The 27,265-nt window shown below is 33.4% G+C and overlaps 1 protein-coding gene across 30 annotated transcripts in view; it reads right to left on the bottom strand.

Moving 5' to 3' along the window:
• Nucleotides 1–27,265, bottom strand: part of LOC129746673 (ryanodine receptor) — a 146,039-nt gene that overhangs the window by 73,297 nt on the left and 45,477 nt on the right. For all 30 annotated transcript variants that reach the window (XM_055740499.1, XM_055740498.1, XM_055740501.1 and 27 more), the window contains exons 2-3: nucleotides 19,669–20,210; nucleotides 6,308–6,511 (exon numbers count right to left, since the gene is read on the bottom strand). In XM_055740499.1, the coding sequence (XP_055596474.1) occupies nucleotides 6,308–6,511; nucleotides 19,669–19,722 (258 nt within the window). In that variant the 5' untranslated portion in view covers nucleotides 19,723–20,210. The remainder of the gene's footprint in view (nucleotides 1–6,307; nucleotides 6,512–19,668; nucleotides 20,211–27,265) is intronic.

Below are 27,265 nucleotides of genomic sequence, written 5' to 3'. Positions count from 1 at the left end.
TCAGCTTTTGTATTTTTTTTGTAATAAAACTGTTTGATTACATTTTGTTTCATACGACGCAATGAAAGCTCACGCGAGATACAATAAAATCAACACTTCAAATATTGTTTTTTTTTAACAACAAAATGCATTGATGGACATAAGTATTCGACATTCTTAGTGTTCTGTTGAAGTTTTCGTTGCTTTATCATATTCTCCCCTTGTTAGAAAATAGAGTAGAGCTTAGAAAATTCCATGCACTTAGATACAGAACATTTCACAAGCATAGGCTTCCAAGGAACCGATCTTGATTATTCAGATAAAACTTGCTCAAAAAAAATTCGTCTTAGGATGCAAAAATAGTACTCAATTTGAGTCTTTTTTTTTATAACATTTTGCAAATAAAGTGAATAAATCCGGCATAATCCGGGCTTTGAGAGACCAGAAAAAGCAAGGGAGGTCCCAGCATACAAGAAATTGTATAAAGAATGATAACTTAAGTCATTTACAATGGTATTGCAAATCGCAATTCCAACTTCATAGTATAAAGTTCGTATAAAATGTTGTTTGAAGTTAGTTTAAATCGGATATGATAGAAAGTCCGCTATGTTTGTAAATTTTGAAATGATTTTGCTCCCGCGCGGGCTTCAAGCAAGGTTGCCGAAAAAAAATTTGTGTTTTTGCGAATAGAAATTCTGACTTTCTGTGATTTTACCCAAAAGTTCTTTGATGGAAATAGCATAAATTTCTTTGAAAAATTGAGTCTTTTACTTTGAGAAAAACCATAAAACTTTACCAAACTTTACCAACTAAAAACAAATCTAAAATTTATGATGTCATATATCTAAATAATAGTTTTGAAACTACTTTGGCTTCAAGTGAGAAAATCGTTGCCATCTTTTTTTTTAGATCAGGGTAGTTATGACCTTTTTTTTTTGGTCATCGCTCCACATTTTCACTCTAATATGTGTTGTGAGCCTACTTGGTTGAATAATTCTACTGAATCAAAGCAATCGAAAGATTCTCTTTAATTCCTTTTTTTTTTTTAATAAGAATTAAAGGGAATCTTTCGATTGCTTTGATTCAGCCACTTTTTCACTTCAGCAATGGTACCTAATCCAACCCTTTTCCATCATATTCGCAAATATCAGGCAAAGTCAGGCATATTTTAAAAAAATCAGGGAAATTCAATGGCTAATCAGGATGTCAGGCTGAGTCTCGAAAAATCAGGCAAATCCTCAAAAATCAGGCACATTGGCATCTCTGGCTATGATAGCAAAATCTTGCATTCTTCCGATAGGTACGAATAAGGTGTCAGATAATGCCCAATTGGTGTAGTTTTCATCGTTTTAGAAAAAAGTGAAACTCTCCACTTTGGTTGGTAAATGCTGTGTTTCAACATTCATACGATCATTCTATAATGGAACGTATATCAAAACAGCAATAAAATATAGCTACAGAAATGTTTGCTGGGGTATTCTACTCTACACTCTAAATTTTTAAATCCTTATCATATTTGAATTCATGATTGAATAAGGTTATTCAAGAGTAACAATATTGATTCAGAGCTGAAGCCTAAACCTAATCCCAAGTTCTGAATTTTGTCACAGATTTTTAAAATGTTCTCATTTGTTGATGTTGTTGAAAGTTTATTTGAAGAGGATTTAAGCCTTCAACTGCGACTCTCACTTGTTGTAAGAAATTCAGTTCAGAATACTACTTTTCAAAAAAAGATTTAACTCATTGTATTACTGTTGTAAAATTTTAAATTTAAATCCAGTTTAAGATTCTTGATTTCCATTTCGAAACATCAATAGAAATTAGATATAAAAAGCTAGTTCAAATTTAGTTTCGCATATCGTTTAAAATTTGATTCAAGATTTTTGAAACTAATAGATATTATCAATATTAAGATAAAATAGAAAAACAGAAACAATCCTGAGTTTTTATTTTATATTTAGATTCGAAGTTCTTGAACTTAATTTTATGCCGAATTCAAACATAAAGAAGATTTAAAATGGTGATACAGATTTGAAAACTCACAATCAGATTCATTAAACGAAACTTATATATTTATTTAGATTTACAAGTCGGATTAAAAATAAATTCAGATTGAAATCCTAAACATTAGAATTTGAATAATAGATTCATGAAATAAAACTCACTCTTCAGCTCACATTTTATAATCTGATCTGGAATTAAGATTCATACATCTTTTTTTTTTTTTTTAAATTTCAGAAATCGTATTGAATTGAGGAAATCGGAAATGCAAAATTTGGAAACAGAATTAATATTCCAAATTCAGATTTAGCTCGTAAATGAGTTGTATAAACAAGCTAAGGAATTTAAATCGCAAGAGATTGCATACTTATAACAAATATAAAGAAATTTTTAATTTAATTTTAAAAGTTTTGTTAAATAAGAAAAAAAAATGTTTTTTGTTAATCATTAACAGGATTTTAATCGTGGAATTGATTTTTAGTGCAAAATAATTGGAGATGAAGAAACAAAAAAAAAATTGCACGAAATTTCACATTTTTTAGTGTATAGTTTAACATTATTAACCCTCTTAAGCCTTTACCGAAATTGTCATAAAACTGCATCGAATAGTTATTTTTGCAGTATTTTTTCGTTACAAGACTTAAAAGATGTTATTTTAGGATTCCGTAATAATTCATACGGCTTTTTGGAATGTGCATGATATTCGCTATAGCTAAGAGAAGCTTAAAAACAAATAAAAACGAAAAAATGGCCCATTTTACCATAAATTATTATTTTTCGAGGCCTCAGAAATCATAATTTCATATTGTTGTAATAAAAAAAATGCCCGAACTTAGTTAAAAATGATGAATTGAAAAAGTTGCCCAAAATATTTTGTTTGATGAATCCAATATTTTCCAGCAATACAGTTTTTTTTTTAAATAAAAGTTGTTTATAATCACAAAATGCAACTTCAGTAAATTTTGAAGCGAAAAAAATAGGTTCTAGAGGTTTAATATTGAATTTTTTTCAAGAACCTTTCTTTAATTTATAAACTTAAATTTCGTTTAGAATTGTACGAAAAAGACTTTTTTCCGCAAAATTTTAATTGCTTACTTTTACTTTTGAAAATTTGATTTATTCTGGTCGATAATTCAAATCTTTAAAATTTTCTCAAGATTTAGGTTTATTTGAATTTGAGCATAAAACTTTTTTTCAAATTGGAGGCATTTTCAAAATATTTAAACTTATTCTATGCTTAAATAAAATAATCTTAATCGACCAGACTCTTGAGCAAGTTCAAAGATTTTATCATCGATGAAAGTTCCTTATTTTTGCTACTGAAGACTTCATTATGCAAATTAAGCTTCAAATTTTCCAGATTCATGGATATATTTTCAAAAGTTACTATTTAATACGAAAATCAATTTATTCAAACAAACTTACAAATGTAAATCAAATAGCTTAGCTTAGCTTGATTGACTACTCATATCCACCTTAAATCATTGAACTCGAAATGCTTCATTAACAGGTTGTAAAATATCTATTCTAGTTGAAAATAACTTTTCAAATTTACAAATGTATAATCAAATAGTACTAAAATTAAAGAGACGACAACGACGATGTCAGCAAATAGAAAGAATCTACTAATTTTAAATAAGCCTACAACTTCATTTTACCTAAGATCAATCTTCTTCTGCTTTGCTATTTGCCAATCGACTTAACGGGGATGGCAAAGCAGTGTTGCTATATTGCCAACAATAAACCTCTAAGATCAATACACTGACAGAGAAATGTAAACAAAATATCAATAGTGAACAGTGAACAGGCAGTAGGGTGTCCCAAAATTGCATAATATCTAGAAATCTGGGGGCACACCCTCCAAATGGTAGATTTGGATGTGGAGAATCAACTTTTGTTTGGTTTAACTAAAAAAAAATCATGTTTAGAGGCTCCGCAAACGTGATCTTTGAAAAATGTCCACTTTTTAAAGATTTGATTTGGGTCTGGGTCCAAAAATGTTCACAATATTAATAAATTTTTTAGTTTTTTAAATTCTGTTTGAACTAAATACTACACTTAAAAAATAAAAAAAAAAGAATTATCCAAATTTGTATCGAAATTTAAAATCAGCAAGCTTTTTCCAGAAATTTTTTTTGTTCAAAAATGTTGTATTCAACTGACCAAAATGTGTGCCTAGCGTAATTCAAAAGATGCAGATTAAACTTTGCTGAACAAAGTATGTTGTTTGTATTATTGTTTGAAGAGGTATTTACGGTTCAACCCCTATTAAAAATCATAATTTAGGATATTTTTTATTTAATTTATCAAATTTGTCTTAATAAATACCTACTTTAGAATCAAACAACTTGCAAAGATAAGACATAGATGTTTTAAGGGAATTATAAGAAGGCCATAGTAAAAATTTGAGCTGAATCTGATAACAAAAAGGGGTTGCACTGAATCTCAAGAATGAAAGGGATTCTGAGACGATGTGCTCTGATGAAGCATAAAAAACTGTGTTTTCATCAAATACTTTTTTCTTTGCCAATCGATTGCTTATTTATGTTGATTTTATTAAAATTTTATTAAGACTAACATTTCAGTCGAAGACTGCAATTCGACTGGACTTAAAACAAAAACGTTATGGCGGTTAAAAGATTGTGTTTTGGTCGCAAATTGTCATATGAAAAGTAATGAGTAAAATGTACTCATTGCGTGTTAAACGACAATTTGCGACCAAAACACAATCTTTGAACCGCAATAACTTTTTTGTTTTAAGTCCAATCGTGTTGCAGTCTGGAGAGAGAATGCATGTTAGTCTTAGTTGAAATTCTTATAAAATAAGCAATCGATTGGTAAAGAAAAAAAGTATTTGATGAAAACCTAGTTTGTTATGCTTCTTCAGAGCACGTTGTCTCAGAATCCCTTTCACACTTGAGATTCAGTGCAGCCCCATCCCGTTATCAAATTCAGCTCAAATTTGGCATACGGCCTTCTGGTGATGCCCTTAAATCATCTTAGTCTTTTCTTTGCGCATTTTTTGATGGCATTGATGCTAATTAAATTTTACGCTAGGTAGACATTTGGTCAGTTGAATACAAAATGTTTGAACAAAAAATTTTTTTTTCCTGGAAAATCGCTTGCTAATTTTTAATTTTGATACAAGTTTGATTCATTTTTTATTTTTTACGTGTAACATTTAATACAAAAAAAAAATTAAAAAATATGAAATTCACAAATTTTGTAAAAATTTTTTGACCCAGAATTTATTTACAATCAATTCTTTAAAAAGTGGACATTTTTCAAAGATCACGTTTGCGGATCCTCTAAACATGATTTTTTTAGCTAACCCCTCATACAAAAGTTCGATCTTCACATGCAAATCTACCATTTGAAGGGTGAGCCTCTAGACTTCCAGACATTATGCAATTATGGGACACCCTTGTAAGTAGTAGAGTTCTAAATAGACTTGTTAAATGGAATTTAACTCAAGGTCCACTGGAGAGAAGTAAAAATTCATAACTAAATCTAGTCGTTATTTTCAGGTGAGTAGAATTTATTCTTACAATTTTTCTGACTGAATAAATCTTTAGACTCTTCAATACAAATATACGAAATTTCGTAACCTGGAAACTGTGAAGGGCGTTCTCTTAAAAGTTGCGGTTTATGCAGTTTTCATTTGTTTTATGTTTCCAAAAAGTTAATCCTGAATGGCAACTGATTTAAGGGGTTGGTATACTAAATATTTTTTTTTTATCTCTGCTTACGAATCGAAGAATTTTGTTGTTTATTTTAAAATTGAATATTTAAACTAAGACAACTTTTTTCAGGATTCTGCTGACAAAATCCATATTGTTCAAAGATAGAATCCTCGAAAAGAAGTTTTATTCAATTCGCTGTTTATATGTAGGTATTGTTTGGAGTAGAATTCCATATTGGTCTGTAGAAATGACATTTAAAATGATTTTTTTTTTCAAAGTACGATCCTTAAAGTCTATGTGTATTTTAGCATTCTGCTGTCGTTTCGAGCTACTCATACGCATCCAACAAAAAAAAAAATTAACACAACTTGTGTGCATTAACAACATCATCAGCATCAACAATGGTGCAGAGTGCTCATTTTCACCTCCCAACCTGTAGCTATTTCGAACTGTTTTGTTTGCACAGTCTTAACACGGAGTGGTATCGTACTTTTTGCAGTGCAAAACTCGTGTCACGTTGGCACTTGGTTGGCCACCCCTAGTGTGTGTGTGTGTGTGTGCGTGTGTGTGTTTGTGTAAAAGTGTGTATCCCCAGTCAGAGACTCCCCCCCCCTCCCCGCCCCTGGAAAGGCAGCAACACTTACCGTTTCGGAACCGGCGGCCGTGACCAGCTCCTGCAGGGCCCGAACCGAGAGCGCCTGCTCGATGACGAACACGCACTGCGAAAGGTCCGGCGGGATGTTCTTGTCAGCGATGTTCTCGAGGAAGCAGTGCCGATTGCCGAATCCCTCGGCCGCCAGGCAGACACGCTCCCCGGTCGCGGTGCAGGACAGACAGACCATGTCTTCCTGTTTGGGGAACGAGATGGGAAAGAAACAAAAAAATAAACAAATGAGTTTCTAACGCTGCGAGGTGGTCATAAAAATCCGTGGAGGTTTTATGGCTGTTGAGTGCGGTTTCTGGTATTCATTTGGTTCGTAACTTTCCTAATTCGGTTCATAAATTAGCAGTATGCCTACCGAAATCAATAAAGTCACAAAACTGTTTGAATCACAACCCAGGTTTATCAAACGAAAGTGACAGCACAATAGTAAATACTTAAAATCCCTACCATTGTATACTATCGTTAATCCTTTCAGAACCCTATATTTCTTTTGGGTTACGATCTATATTACTCAAACTGTAGAGGAAATAAGACCATAACAAGCACCTAGGGCGAAAAGGACATCCCTCTCATAATTTGAACTTTATCCCAGCTTGCACAACTCCCTTAAAACAAGCGCTTTAAACTATTTTGAAAGCCAAAGTGCATTGTTTGCTTTAGCAAACAGCATCTTACAAATGCTAAAACCACCAACTTACAGAAAGTGTACTATGCATGCCGTGACCGAGATTCGATCTCATACCCACTAGCTTAGAAGACTTGAAGGCTGTCCTCTACGCCACGGGCTGCGGCTAAATGCTCCACTTTCCAAAAAGTAATGAAATTTAGGAAAATGATTTTAATTTTTAATTTATTTTCGATATCTTTACAATGAAAGCTGCGACTTAAAATTCGATGGATTCAAAAATGGATTGCTTGAACAGTTCTCAGACAATGCGAAAAAAGATCATCACCTTCCAAGCAGGTATCTCGAAAAGAATTAGTACATTCTTTGAACTCAAATACTTTTTCCTGTAAAGTCTTGATCCATTTGCTTGATAATGCGTGGTATTGGGAGGAGGGAAGGGTTTTCAAATAACCATAGAATCATTTCTTGTACCCGTGTACTCTCTCCTATAAAATTTGGTTTCAGTTATTTGATAAGCTTTTGAGTTATACAAACTAAATGTATGAACACCTTCCTCTTCCTTCCTATCCGTGAGGGGACCAAATCTTCAAAGAAATATGTCTTGTACCTGAATACTCTCTTTTTTCGTATTTATATCCATCTGCTCGATACGTTCTCGAGTTATGCCAAAATTCGGATTGGAGCTCCCTTCCCCTTCCTTTTACCCCAGTGAAAGGAGAGAGAAGCCCCAAATAATCATTTGGAATATAATTGGTTCTCAAGTACTCTTGGCTGTATAGTTCTGTTCCATTTCCAGTTGTATGGAAGTCTCCCTCTTCCCCTTTCCCCTTTGGAGAGAGAATGGGATCTCAAAACATTTAGAAAAAGATTTCTCGAACTCAAATATACTCCCATGCTAAATAAGGTTTCTTTTACTCGATTGATTCTCGAATAGTTCTCGATTTATGGGAAAATGTATGGGAGATCTCTTTCCCCTTCTTATCTCCCTAGTGATAGGAAAGGAGGGTCTGAAAACATCGTAAAAAATTTTTTATTTCATAAATACCTTCCTATGTCACAGTTGGTTTCATTAACTTAATTAGTTCTCAAAATATGCAAAAAATGAATAAGTGACCGCCCCCCCCTCCCTTTCCTATCTGCTCAACGGAAGAAAAGAGTAGTTCCAGATAATACTGGAAAAATTTCTCGTACCCACTTGCCTAGCCATGTCAAATTAGATACCTTTAGCTTGATAAGCTTTTGAAATATTGAAAAAAAAAAAAATATTCTGTGGGGGTCCCCTCTTCCTATCTTTCCAAACGAAAAAGGAAGGGATCTGAAATAATCATAAAAACATTTCTCGTCCTGAAATAACCACCCATGTCAAATTTGCTTCCATTTGCTTGATAAGTTCTCGAATTGTGCAAAAAAAATGTATGGGTTCCCCATCTCCTTTCTATCTCCACACTGAAGAAAGGGAAGGGCCTTGAACCATTGCTTAAATCTTTTACCTATCCAAATAACCTTGCGTTCTAAATTTGGTTCGATTTGCATGATCAGTTCTCGAGTTATTCAAACATGTTTCGTTTGTTTCTGAGATCCCCTATCTCCTTCTAGAGAGGGGGAAGGGTCTCAAACTATTATAGAAATCTTCCCCGGCCTCCAATACCCTCACCTGCTAACTTTCAAGCAAATTGGTCTAGTAGTTTCCGATTCAACAGGGAACAGACAGACAGACAGAAAGATAGGCAGACAGATAGAAAATAAAAGGGCTTCCCTGGAAAAAAGCCACAGAAAGACATAAAAACTTTGAGATATCGATTGAATTATTTAAAGTGGTGAATCCAGCACGTCATAAATTTCGATTTCATACGGCCACCAACAAGGCGTTATTTGGCCAGCAACTAATAGTTTTAAGCTAGCTACAAAACAAGTTTCAAAACTTTATACTAGTTTTACGCCAGCAGAACAATTGCTGAGATGATACATTCTCCCAGTACATTCCCCGAGTAGGGCTAAGTGAGGTAATTATGAACATAATCAGTCAGTTTTTTATACTATCAGCTCTCTTACTTTCAAATTCTGAAAAGTATTCCCAAAATAAATGGTTCTCTGCTTCATTTTAAGCTTTTTTGGTTATTTTTAAGTCGCAGCTTGTGGGCGTAAAGCGCTTGTTCATAATTTCCCACATTTGTTCATAATTACCCCCTTGTCTATGGGGTAGGTATGAACACTTTTACGATTTTCGTTATGTGACGACTTTTTATATTGGCTATATTCCTGGATTCAAACCACATCTAAACAGTGCATTTTAGTGAGATTTGTTGATTTTTAAAACTCACTGTTAAAAAGTAATGGGTAATTTTCAGTTTTACATAGGCATCTTTTCATATAATCACAGATACACAATTCTAAAAAGCTTTTAAAGAAATGTTTTAGACTTATTTTGAAGATTTTTATGGTTAGATATCGTAATTTTGACTTTCAACCATTGCTCAGAAAAATCATGTTCATAATTACCCCGTTTATGTTTTTGAAAAATATGGGATGAATATGAACACTTCTTTATGCGTGGGTGGAAATTTTCTTCAACAGAAAATCATGTCACACCTCATGGAGCACTAAACGTAAAACTTTCAAAATCAACATTTTATCTCCATTCAAATTGACGTCTCAAAGCGATTTTCCTTTCTCAGAGACATGAATTTTGTTAATAACTGTAACTACAAAATTTATAAAGTTAGGTTTGCAAGTTTTAACTGTAATTTATCAATAGAATGATAGACTATCACATTTGATCAGTTTTAAAAACCCTACTATGACTCTTACCGCGCTTACGGCGTTTGTTCGGAATTACCCCACTTAGCCCTACACTCTCTCTCTGTTCAGCAAGCATTATCGGAGTTTTAGAAAATCTCCGTTATAAGTAAGCCAATAAATCTGAAATAGACATTGTCTCATCATTTTTTCATGGACACTTCTTTTACTTATGAAAACTTCTACATATAAAAGATTTTTTTTAAATATGCGATATATTTATTGGCAGATGTTCAGGCAATTCAACCGATATCAAAATAGATTATCAATGTACCCATTTCCTTTTTATCTACTTTAAGGTCATTTAAATAACGGAGCTAAATTTATATATTCGTCAAACTATTAAATTTTCTCAAACTTCAAGAAACAACACCTTTATTATTCTACATTACGATATATTTTAGTCCGAATAGCTACATTATTGCATCTCCCATATATATTCTAGACTTCAAGAGAGCATTTGAAACAATTGATCGGCTACAACTCTTAGAAGTTTTGGTTAGAATTGGCATCAATGGTACGGTTTTAAATTGGTTCAAGAGTTATTTGGATAACAGAATGCAACGAACAAAATATGGTTCATCGTACTCACGATACAGGGAAAACAATTTGGGAGTTCCCCAAGGAAGCGTATTAGGCCCTTTGTTATTCATCCTATACATCAATGACATGAAAAGGTGTTTACATCACGGACATCTAAAACTTTTTGCAGATGATTCAGTCTCCTATTGGAGTGGAAAGGACATAGGACTCGTTATTCAAGAAGCAAATGCAGATTTGAAAAATATAGCTGATTTTTTGAAACAAAGAAAATTGTGCCTGAATCTCGATAAAACCTGTTGGATGATTATTGGGAATCGCAAAATAGGAGTTAGTCCAAAGTTGCTCATTGATGGATGTGAGATCGAAAGAGTTCGTCAAGTCAAGTACCTAGGAATACAAGTTGATGAAAAATTGAACTTCATAGCCCACATAGACTACATAATCAAGAAAATTGCTGTGAAATATGGCGTACTTTGTAGAATAAACAGATATATGACTTTCTGGTCAAAAATAATCTACGTGAAATCTGTTATTATGCCGCACTTCGATTACTGTGCTACAATATTACTTCATGCATCAGATACACAAACGAAACGGCTGCAGAGAATTCAAAATAAGATAATGCGAGTAGTGATACGATGCAACCGATACACCCCAAGTGCACTAATGCTCGATATTCTCCAATGGTTGTCAGTCAAACAGAGGATTGCATATAACAGTTTGATTTTTATTTATAAAATGAAGAGCGGAATGTTACCATCCTATCTACTAGACGGTTTGCAGTATGGCAATGATGTACATAGCTACAATACAAGAAGAGCTCAAGATTTCAGACTTCCAAGTGCGAGAAAGGATATGACTAAACGATCAATTTTCTACAACGGACTGAAAATGTTTAACAGCTTACCACAGAGCATCAAAGATAGTGCAAACATAAATACTTTCAAGAAACAGGCGATACAACACGTTAAGCAGATATTTTGAAATAATGACAAATCCTAAAAAGGATCATATAAAAGTGATGAAGATCTGAGGATACATCAGATATAAAATTGTACGGTGATGGACATACGCGGGAGTTAGACGAACAAGTCGTACTGAAATTGAATAAACTAATGCAAACAAAATTATCCATAGGATAAACAGTCCCTCCCACTTCTAAAGATGCGTATGGGGTGGAGGAAGGACCCAAATGGGCCTAAGGGACCATCACAGAAAAAAAAAAAAAAAAAAAAAAAAAAAAAAAAAAAAAATATATATGTATGTAGTTGAAGAAAGCATAGACTTATGTAGACTTATCTGTTAGGCCGTAACAAATTTCAAATCCTTCTTTTGTCACCCGGAGTTGAAACATCGCGAGGGGGGGTGGGATAATAAAAAATAATGAAAAAAACTAATAAATTGGAATAAATTGCACGAAAGCTTGTATGCAACAAAATTGCATACTATATCATCGCACAAAACCTATAAATCGAGTAATTTTTTATCGGAAAATTTATTAAAACCAATAATATAAAAGGTGATAAAACTCCCATCTTCCAGAATTTGATTTTTGCTCTTGAAATCTTTCAAATATTTGATAAATTTTTCGAAGTTTCCGTAAAATACCTATAACTTTATTTATTCCCCCCTTCGGATTTTTTGGCAATTTCGAAGGGGGGGGGGGGGGAAGACAAAAGAAGAAATTGACATTTGTTCCGGCCTCATGCTCAGAAATATTATCGAGTGTCTATTGAAAAATCATGACCTAGGCAAACGATAACATCTTCATAAGGACACAGTTTTTTTTAAATCCAACATGTCTTAGAAATCGCCAGAATTTCTAAAACTTCACTTTGTGGAAACTTGCTTAACATTCTCACAGCAAGTATAATTAAGCATGTCTTTGGATTATCCTTAATTGATTATTATTATATATTTTTGAACAGCCCGCTGAAAATTCATGCTTCGGTATTATTATATCACTAACAAAAACATGCATAACAAACAAAACAAAGTCAGTCAAAGTCAGTATCTATTCTTGTGATTAACAGACGTGTCTGAACGAATCTCTGAATTGAGATTCATAAGAATCATAAAATCACTACATTGGCGTAGTTTGTAGAGTAAGCACAAAGAGCGCAGATTTTCAAGGCTTGCAACGATTGTTTGTTGTTTATGATTCGGCCACCCATGAAAAGCAGATTAGCAAAAGGAGCGTAGATTTCTAAGGCTGCTGCTACGATTGTTTGTTTATGATTTGGCCTGCGGTGAAAAGACCGACTGGCTGAGGGTGCGCAGGTTTGTAAGGCTGCTGCTACGAAAAAATTGTTTCTGGTTCGGCCACCGGTTAAGCTCAGAGAGCGCAGATTTTTTAAGCTGCTGCTACGGTTGTTTGTTTATTGGCAAAGGGAGCGCAGATTTTTAAGACTGCTACTGAGATTGTTTGCTTATGATTTGGCCACCGATGGAAAGGCGGATTGGCTGAGGGAGCGCAGATTTGTAAGGCGGTTGAGGTAAATGAGTGGTTTTTAAAGTGGTCCCTACCCCTCCCAGGGGGCGTTGGAAGCCTTCAAGGTAGCGATTTAAGAGCTAAGAATTGCCAATTTTCGTTGTATTTCGGAACAAATTTGTTTCAAAATGCCTTAAGTGGGGCGATGAGCTCTTAAACATCGAGACAGGGGGCGTGGCGGTGAGTGTTGAGCCAATTTACTGCAAAGCCCTCGAAAAAGAGTAGATGTGTAAGAATTGTCCTCCTGAAAGTAATATGTAGGCTAGGTCAAAACTTGGCTATTTAGGAAATTAGATGAAAAAAATAAAAAAAATCGAGATGTGTCATAATTTTAATTGGTTCTGGTTGCAAAGGGAAAGGAGTTTTTTTTTAAATACAGTGAATCATCTATTTTAAAGTATTTTAATTGATTTGATTAATCGATTTTGTATGAGATCCCCTCTATCAAAAGTGAAATAAATCATCGTTTTATGTCTTTTTTAAATGAATAACGAATAATGAATAACGTTGTACATGTAACTTCTGATGAATGTGAATTTGTATGGGAGCTCCATGTTTCAAAAGCGAGAGAGTTCATTTTGTATATTAAATCACCTTGTTGTGTCAAATTATGACTGTGAATTTTTTTTTAAATGAAAATCAACTGAATATTTTTAAATTTGTGTCAAATTACATTTATTTGTATGGAAGGCCCTCCTCAAAATTTTAAGGCTATAATAGATCCAAAAACCATCGGGTACCAGATTTCACGTCATTCTGGTTGTCCCGTTGAAATAATTACATTTTTTAACATTAAAATTTGTATGCACCCCTACCTTCACTTCAAAAGTGGAGAGGGCATTCATTACAATAATTTTCTAGCGTCAAAATCGCTCAACACTTGTGATAGTTATTTTATGTTACATGTGGATTTTGTATGGGACCACCCCGTTATTAAAAAAAATAAAAGGTCACACATTACAATTAAATATCTTGTCTTGCCTAAACTTGCACGTGTACCAAATTACATGGATATCAATTTAAAATTACATGAATTATGTAGTTTTTTTTTTGTGAAATTTATATGTGAGCTCCCCGTTTCGTAATCGATAAGAGTTGTTCTTCAAAATAATTCAACTTCTTGCGTAAAACCATACTTGTGAAACACTTTTTATAAAAATGACCAGAAAATCGTTCGAGATGTTTCATATTTCAAGTTACATTTGTATGGGAGCCTCCTTTCTATAAAGTTTGAGTCTTGAAACTATTAGACAAACTATCCTTGCCCAAAAAACCCTACGGGTATCAAAATTCACGTCATTCTAACCACCTGTTTTTAAGTGATGCTGTCACAAAAAATACTTGATTACTAGCTGCAAATTAATTCAGTACTCTAAGACTCTTCGCTTTGATACTTTATTGCCAGCATTAGTCAAATTGCAAGAAAAAAGAACGATATTTATTCGTTCCCTCGACAGTAATCACAACAATAATCCTTAACGATGGAAATGGTGTGTAAATGTTACAGGAGCCCCTATGTTTGCAGCTTCCTCCATTATCTTGTGCGTAATCGTGATCATTATTCGGCATTATCTTGTGTGCTCACAGGAAACTTAACGTTATGGTAATGGTTCTAGCACTTGTTTTTATTTTATTTTTTAAATCAGGCGAATTATTTTGAATCGGCATTGAACTGATTGGAGGTTTCTTTCAATTGAGGTGAATCTGTAATTTTTAATTTTAAAGCAACTCAAACAAAAAAACGAAAAACACGTTAACTTAGGTTCTCAAATTTGTATAAAATTCAATTCACGTGGCGCCGCAACAGAAGCCATAACGATTTACAAACGTCATCAGCATTTAAAATTCATTGGAACCCAATGCTTATGGCCCACTTCAAAGTATGTAGGTATACACAGACAATAATCGCGTTACAAAATGATTGCCACGAAATTGAATCTGACGATCCTAATCCCCGGGGGTAATCCAATGAGATTAATGGCTTTTCCGCAGCAGCCATCAACCGGAGTGAAAATCCTCCGGAAGCACGCAGACACAAACACATTTACTTACGTAGGTACGCGAATCAAATATTAACAATCTCCTCCAGACCGGTCGAATTATTTTGATCCCCCAAAACCTGCTCGTCTCCACCACATTTTTAATCTGAATTCGACGGTAGTTCTTGAGTTGTGTTGATATTTGTTGTGTTCCTACTTGTATTTGGTTCAAGTGACGTTTTTTTTCCATCTTCCGAAAAAAGACGCTGTCAGGAAATTATCAAGCACATCTTCTCTATTTTCGGTCCGTTTCCGGACCGGATATTTAATGAATTTTCGTCACTTTTCCGTTCATCTTGGGAGATTTACTGCAGCTGTTTTTCGTTTTCTCCCGGTGCTTTATGGGTCTCGTGCTTGATCCACGCTTGTGTTTGCAGCTTAGAACTTTGACCTAAATTTGATTTCAAGGGTTCTCGGTTACGATATGTATGATTGAATTGGGGCAGCCGGTTTTTATGGCTTTTTTATGACATTTTGTTGAAAAATTTAAGTTCACCTTTTTCTGAGTCACCTTTCACAAGTCGATTCTGTTCCGTTTGAAGGTATTTGCTTGCACTAAAAAAATTTTCCGTAAAAAAGCAATACAATGAAAATGGAGACTTGATAACAAGACAATATCATATCTGTTTTCAAAAGAAAAAAAACTTTGAAAATAGTCAAAAAAATTTAAAATTTGAAGATCAGAAAAATTGTTAAAATTCTACCAATTTTGGAAATCTCCAAATCTTTGAAATTTCTTTATTTTTACACATTTATTATATTCCAAATTATATCAAACACATAATTGTCATAGAAGCCGAACAGTCAAAATTGTCAAAACAGTGAAAATTAAACAGTAGCGTAAAACGTTTAATCTCACAAAAATAAAAAAAAAAGATAAAAATGACAAAAATGCCAAAAATGACAAAAATGACGAAATGAAAAAAATGGCAAAAATGACAAAAATGGCAAAAATGACAAAAATGACAAAAATGACAAATATGACAAAAATGACAAAAATGACAAAAATGACAAAAATGACCAAAATTACAAAAATAACAAAAATGACAAAAATGACAAAAATGACAAAAATGATCAAAACGACAAAAATGACCAAAATGACAAAAATGACAAAAATGACAAAAATGACATAAATGACAAAAATGACAAAAAATACACAAATGACAAAAATGGCAAAACTGGCAAAACTTACAAAAATGACAAAAATGACAGATATGACAAAAATGATACAAATGACAAATATGACAAAAATGGCAGAAATGACAAAAATGACAAAAATGACAAAAAAAAACAAAGATGAAAAAATGACATAAATGACATAAATAACAAAAATGACAAAAATGACAAAAAATACACAAATGGCAAAAATGGCAAAAATGGCAAAACTGGCAAAACTTACAAAAATTACAAAAATGACAGATATGACAAAAATGATACAAATGACAAATATGATAAAAATGGCAGAAATGACAAAAATGACAAAAATGACAAAAATGACAAAAATGACAAAAATGACAAAAATGACAAAAATGACATAAATGACCAAATTGACAGGAAGACTTAAATGACAAAAAACCCATTTTTGTCATTTATGTCATTTTTGTCAATTTTGTCATTTTTGTCATTTTTGTAATTTTTGTCATTTTTGTCATTTTTGCAGGGTGGCCAGCGAACCGGGAAAACCGGGAAAACCGGGAAAATACCGGGAATTTAAAATGAGACCGGGAAAACCGGGAAAAAACCGGGAATTTCAAATCAAAACCGGGAAAAAAATTTATGGATTACTAAATACTATGAAATCCTAACATATACTTATTTCATCATGACAGAACTTTCTCTCAGAAAATTTAAAATCTATAATCCTTTATTCCAGGATTGTTAATTATTTGGGAGGAGCATGAAAATGTCGGGATTTTATATAAATGAGTAAAATGCCGGGAGAAGTCGAGAATATTTGAAAAATCGAGATGTCTCGACCACAAACTTAGCTAATTTCTTTGCTCAAGCATATTGTGCATTGCAGAGAATATCAAAATGTTTTTAAATTAAATAAAAGTTTCACAACTGTGAAGATTTAATACGTTAAGTCTTGGTAGTTAATTTTTATAGCTTTAATTTATTTAAGATTTTTACCATTGTGCACTTTCTTAGCGAATTGTACACTAGTCCAGAATTGATGAAGTTCGAATCGGCATAAGGAGCTAATTTTTTTTTCAGAAAAACACGTTATTCTGAAAAGAAACTTGGAAAAATTAGCAGAAATCTATCAAACACATCATCAAACACATCAATCACACACTGGGGGAGTTATTTTGAAGAGTCCGACTAAAATATCGGATTATTCAATTTTTATTATTATTTAAATTATTATGATTATTTAAATTTAATTTTAATAGAACGTTAAACGAGAGATATGAATTCAGTTATTCAGCCATGAAGTCTTACCTCGGTCTACAAATTTACTGAAAAGCTTTTTTTACAAAAATCTGATGATAAATGGTAGTTTTTAAATAGATTGAACAATGAGATTTTTTTTACGTGACTTGACGTTATTACTTATTTTCGGCTGTTTTCAATTTCAATTTTGTTTTAATATTTAGCTCAATTTTAACTTTTGAAAATTGGGAATTGTCCCATGCGGGAAAACCCAAGTAAAAAGATGCCACCATTTTATTCGGTTTATTGATAAATGCACAGAAGACGGAAGATGTAACACGAGAACAAGTTTTTGTGTGATTCTTGTTAACATTACGTAAAAAAATCGAATAAAAACATGCATTTTTGAGATAGGACAAATAATCTAGAACTCAGCACATTCTAATAAAAATGTTAAAGGTATCCAATTGATTCAGTATTCAATATGAGAACCGAAATAAAATATCAGATAGCTTATCATGAATAAGGTTCATCTGAATCTGTTTTAAGAGCTTTAGAAGAAAAAAATATCAGAATGTCAGTCAGTAGTTTTCAATAGAAAAATTTTGAATTTCAACTTGAAATTTTAAAAGTATTATATGGCATCATATCAAAACTATGATTTATCTATGCGAATAATGAAAATATAGCAGTTTCTCTTATAAAAAACGAAGATGGTATGAAAGACTGAAAAGAAAGTAAAAATTTTCGGTTAAGGTTCGGACACCTAGATTTTTTTCCCGTATTACAAAGTCCTCTCACTCTTTTACATTCAACTTGCATAAACATATCTTCTGTTTTGGTCAAATGGACATATTTATTCGCGCATTTTAAAACGAGGAAAACCATAAAATTTCATTCGGGAAACCGGGAATTTAAAAATGGAAACTCGCTGGCCACCCTGCATTTTTGTCATTTTTGTCATTTTTTGTCATTTTTGTCATTTTTGTAATTTTTGTCATTTTTGTCATTTTTGTCATTTTTGTCATTTTTGTCAATTTTTTCGTTTTTGTCATTTTTGCCATTTTGTCATTTTTGTCATTTTTGTCATTTCTGTCATTTTTGCCATTTTTGTCATTTTAAGTATTTTTGTAATTTTTGTCATTTTTGTGGTTTTTGTTGTGTTTTTCATTTTTGTCATTTTTGTGGTTTTTGTTGTGTTTTTCATTTTTGTCATTTTTGTCATTTTTGTCATTTTCGTCATTTTTTTCATTTTTGTCATTTTTATCATTTTTGTCATTTTCGTCATTTTTGTCATTTTTGTCATTTTTGTCATTTTTGTCATTTTTGTCATTTTTGTCATTTTTGTCATTTTCGTCATTTTTGTCATTTTTTGTCATTTATGTCATTTTTGTCATTTTTGTCATTTTTGCCATTTTGTCATTTTTGTCATTTGTGTCATTTGTGTCATTTTTTTCATTTTTGCCATTTTTGCCATTTTTGTCATTTTCGTCATTTTTGTTAGTCATTTTTGTCATTCAATTGATTTATGTTGTTTATGTTATTTTTGTCATTTTCTTTATTTTTATCATTTTTGTCATTTTTGTCATTTTTTTTTTTATTTTTTGTCATTCTTGTAATTTTTGTAATTTTTTTGATTTGTTTTTTTTTTTAGATATTTGTTATTTATATAAAAGGAATAAAGATGACGAAAAATACAAAAAAGTTTCTCTGTCAATATGATTTTCAAAAATTACTTAAACGACAAATGATTACAACAAAAATACTGTTAAAAAAATGATGGAAATTACATAAATATAGAAGGATCTTATTTTTTTTAATTTGAAAATTTTTAACATTGTCTAATAGTCACTATTTTTTTAGATATTTCAAAAGATCATTGTTGTTAAAATGGTCAAAATGGTCCATCTTTCCGAAATTTTCAATATTTTCGGAATTGACAAAACTTTTAAAACTCTAAAAGTTGTGAAAATATTCAAAATAGATTGAGTTATCAAATTTGGCAAAAAGAAAAAAAAATAGCAAAATATATTCTTTAATGATAATGATTTTTTTGTCATTCTGAAGGTGACAAAAATCCAAAAAAATGTTATATTTTTTTATTTTTCTTTTATTTAAAAATAGTCCAAAATTTGAGAAAAAAATGATTTTAAATAAGATAAAAATGAGACAGAAATGAGAAAAAAATTTCAAACGTGACATATGACTGTAAATAAGATGGAATTTTTGAATGTTTTCTTACTTTGATCTTTTATATTTACAGAGATTTAGCTTAGTTCAAAGTTTTTTGATTATTTCATTTTCTTCCTTTGTTGTTTTGTTCCCACAAAATTATTCCAAATGAGCTTTTCTTCTTTCGTAAAAGTTCATTATTGTTCGGCATGTTTTGATGATCAAGTGACGGTGAACTTTTTTTTTTCTCTCTCTCGGTATGGAACTGATTCCCAAAAACCCCGTGAAAAACTTACCGTCCGCAGAAATGAAACATCATCCTGCTCCGACCCTCCTTCCGCTTCCGCCATGATTGCTTCTGTTGTTCCGCTCCTTCAGCGGCAAAATTTTCGTTTCCTTCAAAGCACTTTACTTATTTCAACATACCACTAGCCGAAAAAAAAACTTAAGAGGCTGCCCCGGATTGTCGTGTGGTTACTTCATCGGTGCGCGGTACCTGTTTGCTTCCACTTCTTCTTCTGCTCTCGGTGGTTTGTAAATAATGGAAGAAAGCTACTTTCTAGCCTCCCTGCTCCTACAATTTGGCTGATGGTGTTTCTCACAGGTGACACAATTCACATACGTTTGAAATCACTTTGGAGGAATAAATTTCCTTTCACTTTTTTTTACTTCCTAATATTCGATGCAGTCTTTTTGCTTTCTACTAAGTCGTCTCGTTTGAATAATATCACACCAACAAACAATAAACCATGAAAAATGTGTGATCTGAAAATTTGGTTCTGCCTTGTACCCAGACAAATATTTTAATTCGTGCTTCTTGTGCTAATATTTATGTAACCTGAAAGATGAAAAGACATAAATTATGGAAAAAGTAGACATAAGTGTAGTCGCATAATATCCCGCTAATAAGGTCGCAGTTGATGAGGTTAGATCTGAAAAAAAAAGAGAGAAGGGAAATTTATTAAAATTTTAAATTTTAAGTGTAGTTTAAATATGAGAAGTTTGTGCATTGATTTTAAATTTAAGCACAAAAATGATTGTATACCTATATCTTGTCAAAAATCCTCTTATTCCTAATACTACATTTATCCATTTTGAGACGCCAAAGAATTCAAAACGTGCTGAAAATCCGCCATCAAGAGGCACTTCGACCAAAGAGCATTTGCCCTCACGTATAGCTGTTGTTCACTTCCAGTCTTCCGGAAAAGCCGGCTAATCCGATTATCAACCTTGAAAATCTTCCATCATGTTGGTTTTCATCGTCCTTCGAAAGAGTCACCTTTATTGGATACAAACCATCTCATCAGATCGGCTCAACACCATCTCTTAGAAAAAAAAAACAAATAAACAGCGCTAATATTTTGCTGTTGTTTCGTCGTCCCCAAAATACGATACCTATCTGTTTCTTCAGGCCATAAAGACAGTGTTTCGTTCAACACTCTGCTGGTGTCACCTTTTGCTTTGAAGACTGTTGGAAGGGATTTTCTTGGAACATATCTACTCTCTGGAGCCACTAAGCCATTTGCATTGGTTTGGTTGTGATGCTGCCAGTGGTTTGGGATGTTCTTTTCCCGGGAACGACCTTGATTTGTCTTCTCGGAACAAAAAAATCTTGGCATCTGGGAAAGTTGAACGTGTTTTTAAACCGACTTAGGAATTCATCGAAAATTCTTTTTGATAAAGTTTCTCGATTTAAAATTCCGTTGAAAGAAAGCCAAAAATCAGAATTTCTTCAACCGCTTCATTCTACAGGAGGCTTACATTTTCCACATATTGACAGGCTCAGAAGACACATATGTAAGTGTGAAGAAACATAAATAGCCTTGCACACCTGTTTCACCGGTGCGGAAAGAAGATTTTTGTCACATTTCGATCATCTTCTATATCTCCGGAACACTATATGTTAACTAGAGGCTAAAACGTCCCCCTAAAAAGCTGAAGGAAGCCATCCCTAGCGCATTCGGCCTCGCCTATACAACACATAGCAGATGAATAATTTATTTATCGTCTTCGAGAAAGCCCTTTTTCTGGGGACATTTTCACAGCTACTGCTGCTTTCTACGAGACGTGATGATGCGATGAAGCTAAGCAGACTTCTTGAGAGCATCATACTCTTGACACTATTTCGAGATATGGCTGGGCCGATAAAGAATATCTTCCATCGTTTGAGGAAATTGTGTTTTTGGTAATATCTCGGAAATGGGAAGGAAAAATCCTATCAGCACCGGTGAATTAAGAGTTATTGGTCAGTTTCGCGCCTCTTAAAGATGGTACTTTTTCTATAATTTTGTTTTAAAATTTAAAACAAAATTATACAAAATTTTTCACATTTTTCATGGAAATAACACAACTACTGAACACATGACTTAATAACAGAAATTTGCATTTTTTTTCTAGAGATAGCAGTTCTTCCAACAAAATGTCAAATTCTCATTTAATTTAAGATTGAATATTGTTTAAAATTACTTAAAATTATTTATGTAATAAATAAATGCTACATCGGACTGAGATTTTTGTTGATCGAATAATCGTTTCAGTAGATTAGGAGTGCTTAGATGCCACGCTAACCTTCCTTAAGATTTTTCAGCTGATTGAGACTTCTACTTATGACAAACTGTTACACTATCACAGTGTGACAGTGACTTGAGACTTCTGCTACTGATGTATAAACGAATTAAGACTTTTACTGTTAAAGAAGATTGTGTTTTCTGCTGATGTTAAAAGTGATTTCATCTGATTGAGACTTCATTCACTGTGAAATAACTGTTTTAAATGGATTGATACTCCTCCATATGATGAATGTTTTAAAGTGGATTGAGACTTATGCAGGATGTAACTATCGAGGTCGATTAAAACTACTGCTGATGATATTAACGGATTGCGACTGCTGCATATGCTTATAATTTTGAAGTGAATTGAGACTTCTGCTATCAGTGGTTTCATACTTCTGCTTATCAGAGACTGCTCAAGGAGATTGGGACTTCTGCTTGCGAATTAATTGTAACAGTAGGTTGAGACTTCAGTTCTTTCGCCGTGGGAGTACCTGTTGAAGCAGATTAAGATGTCTGCTGATGAAGAATTTCAAGCTGACTGCGAATTCTGCTAATGAATTGACTTTGACTGCAGATTGAGTAATTTTATTTTTTTGACAGTTTTGAGGCAATTTGAGACTTCACCCTACACGGAGTTTGAAATTCTGTTTGTTTTGATTTTTTTAAATTTATATCAAACTTCCCTCTCAACTCGCTTATCTGTAATTTGTTTAAAATTCATATCAAGCTGTTCTCTCAACTCGCTTATCGGTGATTTTTTCATTTAGTTATATCAAGCTGTCCTCTCAACTCGCTTATCGGTAATTTATTTTAAATTTTTTTTAGGCTGTCCTCTCAACTCGCATATCGGTGATTTTTTTTTCCATTTAAATCAAGCTGTCCGCTAAACTCGCTTATCGATGGTTTTTTTTCATTTCTATCAAGCTGTCCTCTCGACCAACTTGATCTCCAAGCTGTCCTCTCAACTCACTTATTGATGGTTTTTTTCCATTTCTGTCAAGCTGACCTCTAAACCCGCCCGATCATCAGGCTGTCCTTCCAACTCGCTCATCGGTAATATTTTTCATTTATATCAAGCTGTTCTCTCAACCCGCTAGATCACCTAGCTGTCCTCTCAACTTGCTTATTGATGATTTTTTTTTCAATTATATCAAGCTGTCCTCTCAACTCGCTTGATCTTCAAGATGTCCTCTCAACTCACTTATTGGTGATTTTTTATCATTTGCGTCAAACTGTCCTCTGTCCTGTCCAAACTGTTTTCTCAGCTCGTTAATTGGTGATTTTTTCATTTACATCAAGCTGTCCTCTCAATTCGCTTGATCACCAAGCTGTCCTCTCAACTAGCTTATTGGTAATTTTTTAAAACTTATATCAAGCTTTCTCTCAACCCGCTGGACCACCAAGCTGCCCTCTCAACTAGCACATCGGTGATTTTTTTTTAAATTTATATAAAGCTGTCCTCTCTGCTCGCTTGATCACCTTGCTGTCCCCTCAACTCGCTTATCGGTGATTTTTTTTCCATTTTGGTCAATCTGTCCTCTCAACTCCCCTGATCACCAAGCAGTTCTCTCAACTTGCTTTTGGGTGTTTTTTTTAATTCATCAAGCTGTCCTCTACCCACTTGATCACCAAGCTGTCCTTTAAACTCGCTTGTTGGTGCTTTTTAATATATATCATGCGGTTCTCTCAACCCACTTGATGACCAAGCTGCCCTCTCAACTCGCTTATCGGTGATTATTCCTTCATTTATGTCAAACTGTCCTCACAACCCGTTTGATCACCAAGCCGTCCTCTCAACTCGGTTATCGGGGATTTTTTTTCATTTACGTCAAGCTGTCCTCTCCACTCGCTTTTCGGTGATATTTTTTTTAAATTTATATCAAGCTGTTCTCTGAACCCGCTTGATCAACTCGCTTTTCGATGATTTTTTATTTATCATTACAGCTGTCCTCTCAACCTGTTTGATCACCAAGCACTTGATCTCAATTCGCTTTTTGGTGTTTTTTTTTAAAAGTTTCTGTCAAGTGTCCTTTCAACCCACTTGATCCTCAAGCTGTCGTCTCAATTCGTATGTCGATCATTTTATTTTCATTTCCGTCCAGCTGTCCTCTCAACCCGCTTGATCACCAAGCTGTCTTCTCAGCTCGTCAATCAGTGATTTTTTTCATTTATGTTATGTGTTATCTCAACCCGCTTGATCACCAAGCTGTCCTCTCAACTCAATAATTGGTGATTTTTTTTTTTAAATTTGTACTAAGCTGTTCTCTCAACCCGCTTAATCCCCAAATTGTCCTCTCAACTAGCTTATCAGTGATTTTTTTTTCCATTTCTGTCAAGCTGTCCTCTCAACCCGCTTGATCACCAAGCTGTCCTCTCAACTCGCACATGGGTGATTTATTTTTCATTTATTTCAAGCTGTCCTCTCAACCAGCTTGATCACCAAGCTGTCCTCTCAACTTGCTTATAGGTGCTTTTTCATTTATACCAAGTTGACTTTTCAACCCGCTTGATCATCAAGCCGTCCTTTCAACTCACTTACCGGTGATTTTTTTTTTCATTTCTGTCCTCTCAACCTGCTTGATTACCAAGCTGTCCTCTCAACTCGTTTTTTTTCTTTTAATTTATATTAAGCTGTTCACTTAACCCACTTGATTACCGAACTGTCATCTCATCTCGCTTATAGGTGTCAAGTTGTTCTCCAAACCCGCTTCATCACCAAGCTGTCCTCTCAACTCGATTTTCGGTACTTTTTCGTCTATAACAAGCTCTACTCACAATTCGCTTGAATATTTTTCTGGCACTAAGCTGTCTTCTTAACTCGCTCTGGTGATTCTATTTTAAATTATTTTACCTGTTGTTATGTTTATTTTTCTGTTCTTTATATTTTTCATCCAGAATAGCATTCCATTACATTTAAAATGAGGCCTAATTTACTCTTCGCTTTTTATCATAATTTAATTATTTTAAAACTTTTTAATATTTTTCCGACTATTGGTAAAATTTTCTTTGCGTGTATGACTTTGACGGTTGTTGTTTTTTATCGGTTCATATTTTTTTTCAAATTTGGTAGCAAACCAGAACTCGATGGTCAAAGGTCGGTAGGCACACAGAATCGATGTGAGAATCATCAAAGCAAAACTTCGTAACAGTCTTGATTGATTTTTAGTGTTGAGTATCAGGTCTATAAATGGGAGAAGAAGTCGACTGTATATAACCATTTCACCGTCATTTCAAAATTCAAATTTTATATGATATCGTCGTTCATGTATGACAGGTCAGTGCAAAACTCTGGGGAAGGATGAAAAAGTGTATTGCATTCGAAATGGGTCGATGTTGGCTAAAAGGGTTCTCATAAAGTGTAATGTGAAATTTCACACTTTTGTCTCTAGATGTCCTCTTGTACTTTTGGCCTTAGAATAAAAAAAACCATAATAAGACTCAGATTGTAGATTGTCAGTCAGAAATCGAACGTAGATAAAATCAGTCAACACTGTAAAATTCTAGTTTTTCAAGAAAATAAAAAAAAGTTGTTCTCACGAATTTGAATTTTCCTCAAGTAATTTTCATCATATCGCAAACAATTTCAAGAGTTGCACATGACAAAATTTGGGTAAAGAGATTTCGTCGTCAGAACATTTTATTTGGTTCGTTTCGTTTATCGAGGTTTGGAAAAAATTAGCCACTATCAAAATTTTTTTGAAAACTGGAGTATACCATAACATTTTTTTCAAAAATTCAAGATCAGTTGGTTCCTTCAATTACGTTTCGTGGAACAGGTGGAGTAAAATGTCAAATGCACACCAATTTTATCTGTTTCCCAAATGATAATTTAATGTTACCTCATAAACATAGTCCTTCAGGGTTTTTTCTACCTTTTCTCATCCACTCACAAATGACAGGGCTGCTTAAAAACAATCATGTTGACAAGGAAGAGCAAAATCAGGCCAAGATTTGCGAATCTCCAGTTTTTGACGCTGCAAACTCCCAAAAAATGTTTCTATTTATGAATCACAACGTTGAATATTTATGACTGGAAAGCAAAATTCAAATTTCATGAATTATGAATCTCTTTCCCTGATGAATGATAGTTTTGGACGATATAAGCCTGCTCTGTTTTTACATTGATTTATGAATTCATCAATTCATTAGGTTGAACAATAAATATTGTAAATTCAAGAAATCTGAATTCAGCTTCAATGCTTAATATAATGAAATATTCAACTCCAAATTAAAAAATCTGTAAAAAAAGTTTATTCGAATGAAAACAAAAATGAGTTAATGGCCTCAACAAAGGCTTCGGAAGATCTTCTTCAGTACTGATTTTCCATCAACAAATTCAAGCTGTTGATTCAATATTTGCAACTTTTTCCTTTCTTGTTGCGGGTACCCCCTATACAAGGTGCTTGGGAGACGTGAACACAAAACATAAAAAATCCATTCACGTCCACCCACCAAAGAGCAACAGTTACTGGCCAAACCAGATGGTGCTTACCGGCTCCAGTTTATTTTCTATGGCTTGTGCTATACATTCCGACAAGGCTGATGCTCAATGAACAACCCGGAAAATTTTTACGGAAGAAAATCCGAAAAGGACTTTCGTCGGTGGGTCGTAAATTATTGCATGAAGTAGGTGGTTTCATTGAAAATATGTGTAAGCTTAAGCTGACTTAAATTTATGTTTTTAGGGGAAATAAATCTGAATCAGAATTCAGATTCAAATATTATATTCGAAATTTTTGTTTTATTTTTGTTTGGATTTTTGCTGAATTTGAAAAAGAATTTCACTATCGCCAAATTAAAACCACCCTAGTTTAAGAGACCTTTTATTCATCTGAATAAAGGTGGAAAACTAGCCGGAACCATAAAGGCACCTCATTTGTCAAAAATTTCCCTGTTTGAATTGAGTGATTTCCGTACCTGTGGATAGATTTCATTCAAGCAAGAATCAACATGAGTTCCAAAAATTTTGCTACAATAATTCCCCACTTGTGAGATAAACTGTTTTGGTTGTCAAATTTGAAACCAGCAGAATCAATATCAGTCATGCCTTCAGGCTTTTCCAAGAAAATTTAATAAACTTTCAATATCCTTGGCATCCTTGATAACTTATGAAGCTCTATTTTCGAGGACCAATTTTAGATCGCTGTGACATGTCTCCCTAAATTTGCTGAAGGCAGATCCTGCTGAAGACGCCCAAAAGTAGGGAACGTCGAAAACAGGAAACAGATTTCAATTTGCTTTATTACCGCTTACCGGAAAGTTGCCACCATCGTTGATTTTGATTTTGTACGAAGACGGTTCAATCTACTTACGAGTGCTTTTAGATCTGATATTTTCGAAA

Source organism: Uranotaenia lowii, chromosome 2, assembly GCF_029784155.1.
Source record: "Uranotaenia lowii strain MFRU-FL chromosome 2, ASM2978415v1, whole genome shotgun sequence".
Lineage (NCBI taxonomy): Eukaryota > Metazoa > Arthropoda > Insecta > Diptera > Culicidae > Uranotaenia > Uranotaenia lowii.
Note: the sequence above shows the minus strand (reverse complement) of the source record. Positions and strands in the feature narration are given on the sequence as shown.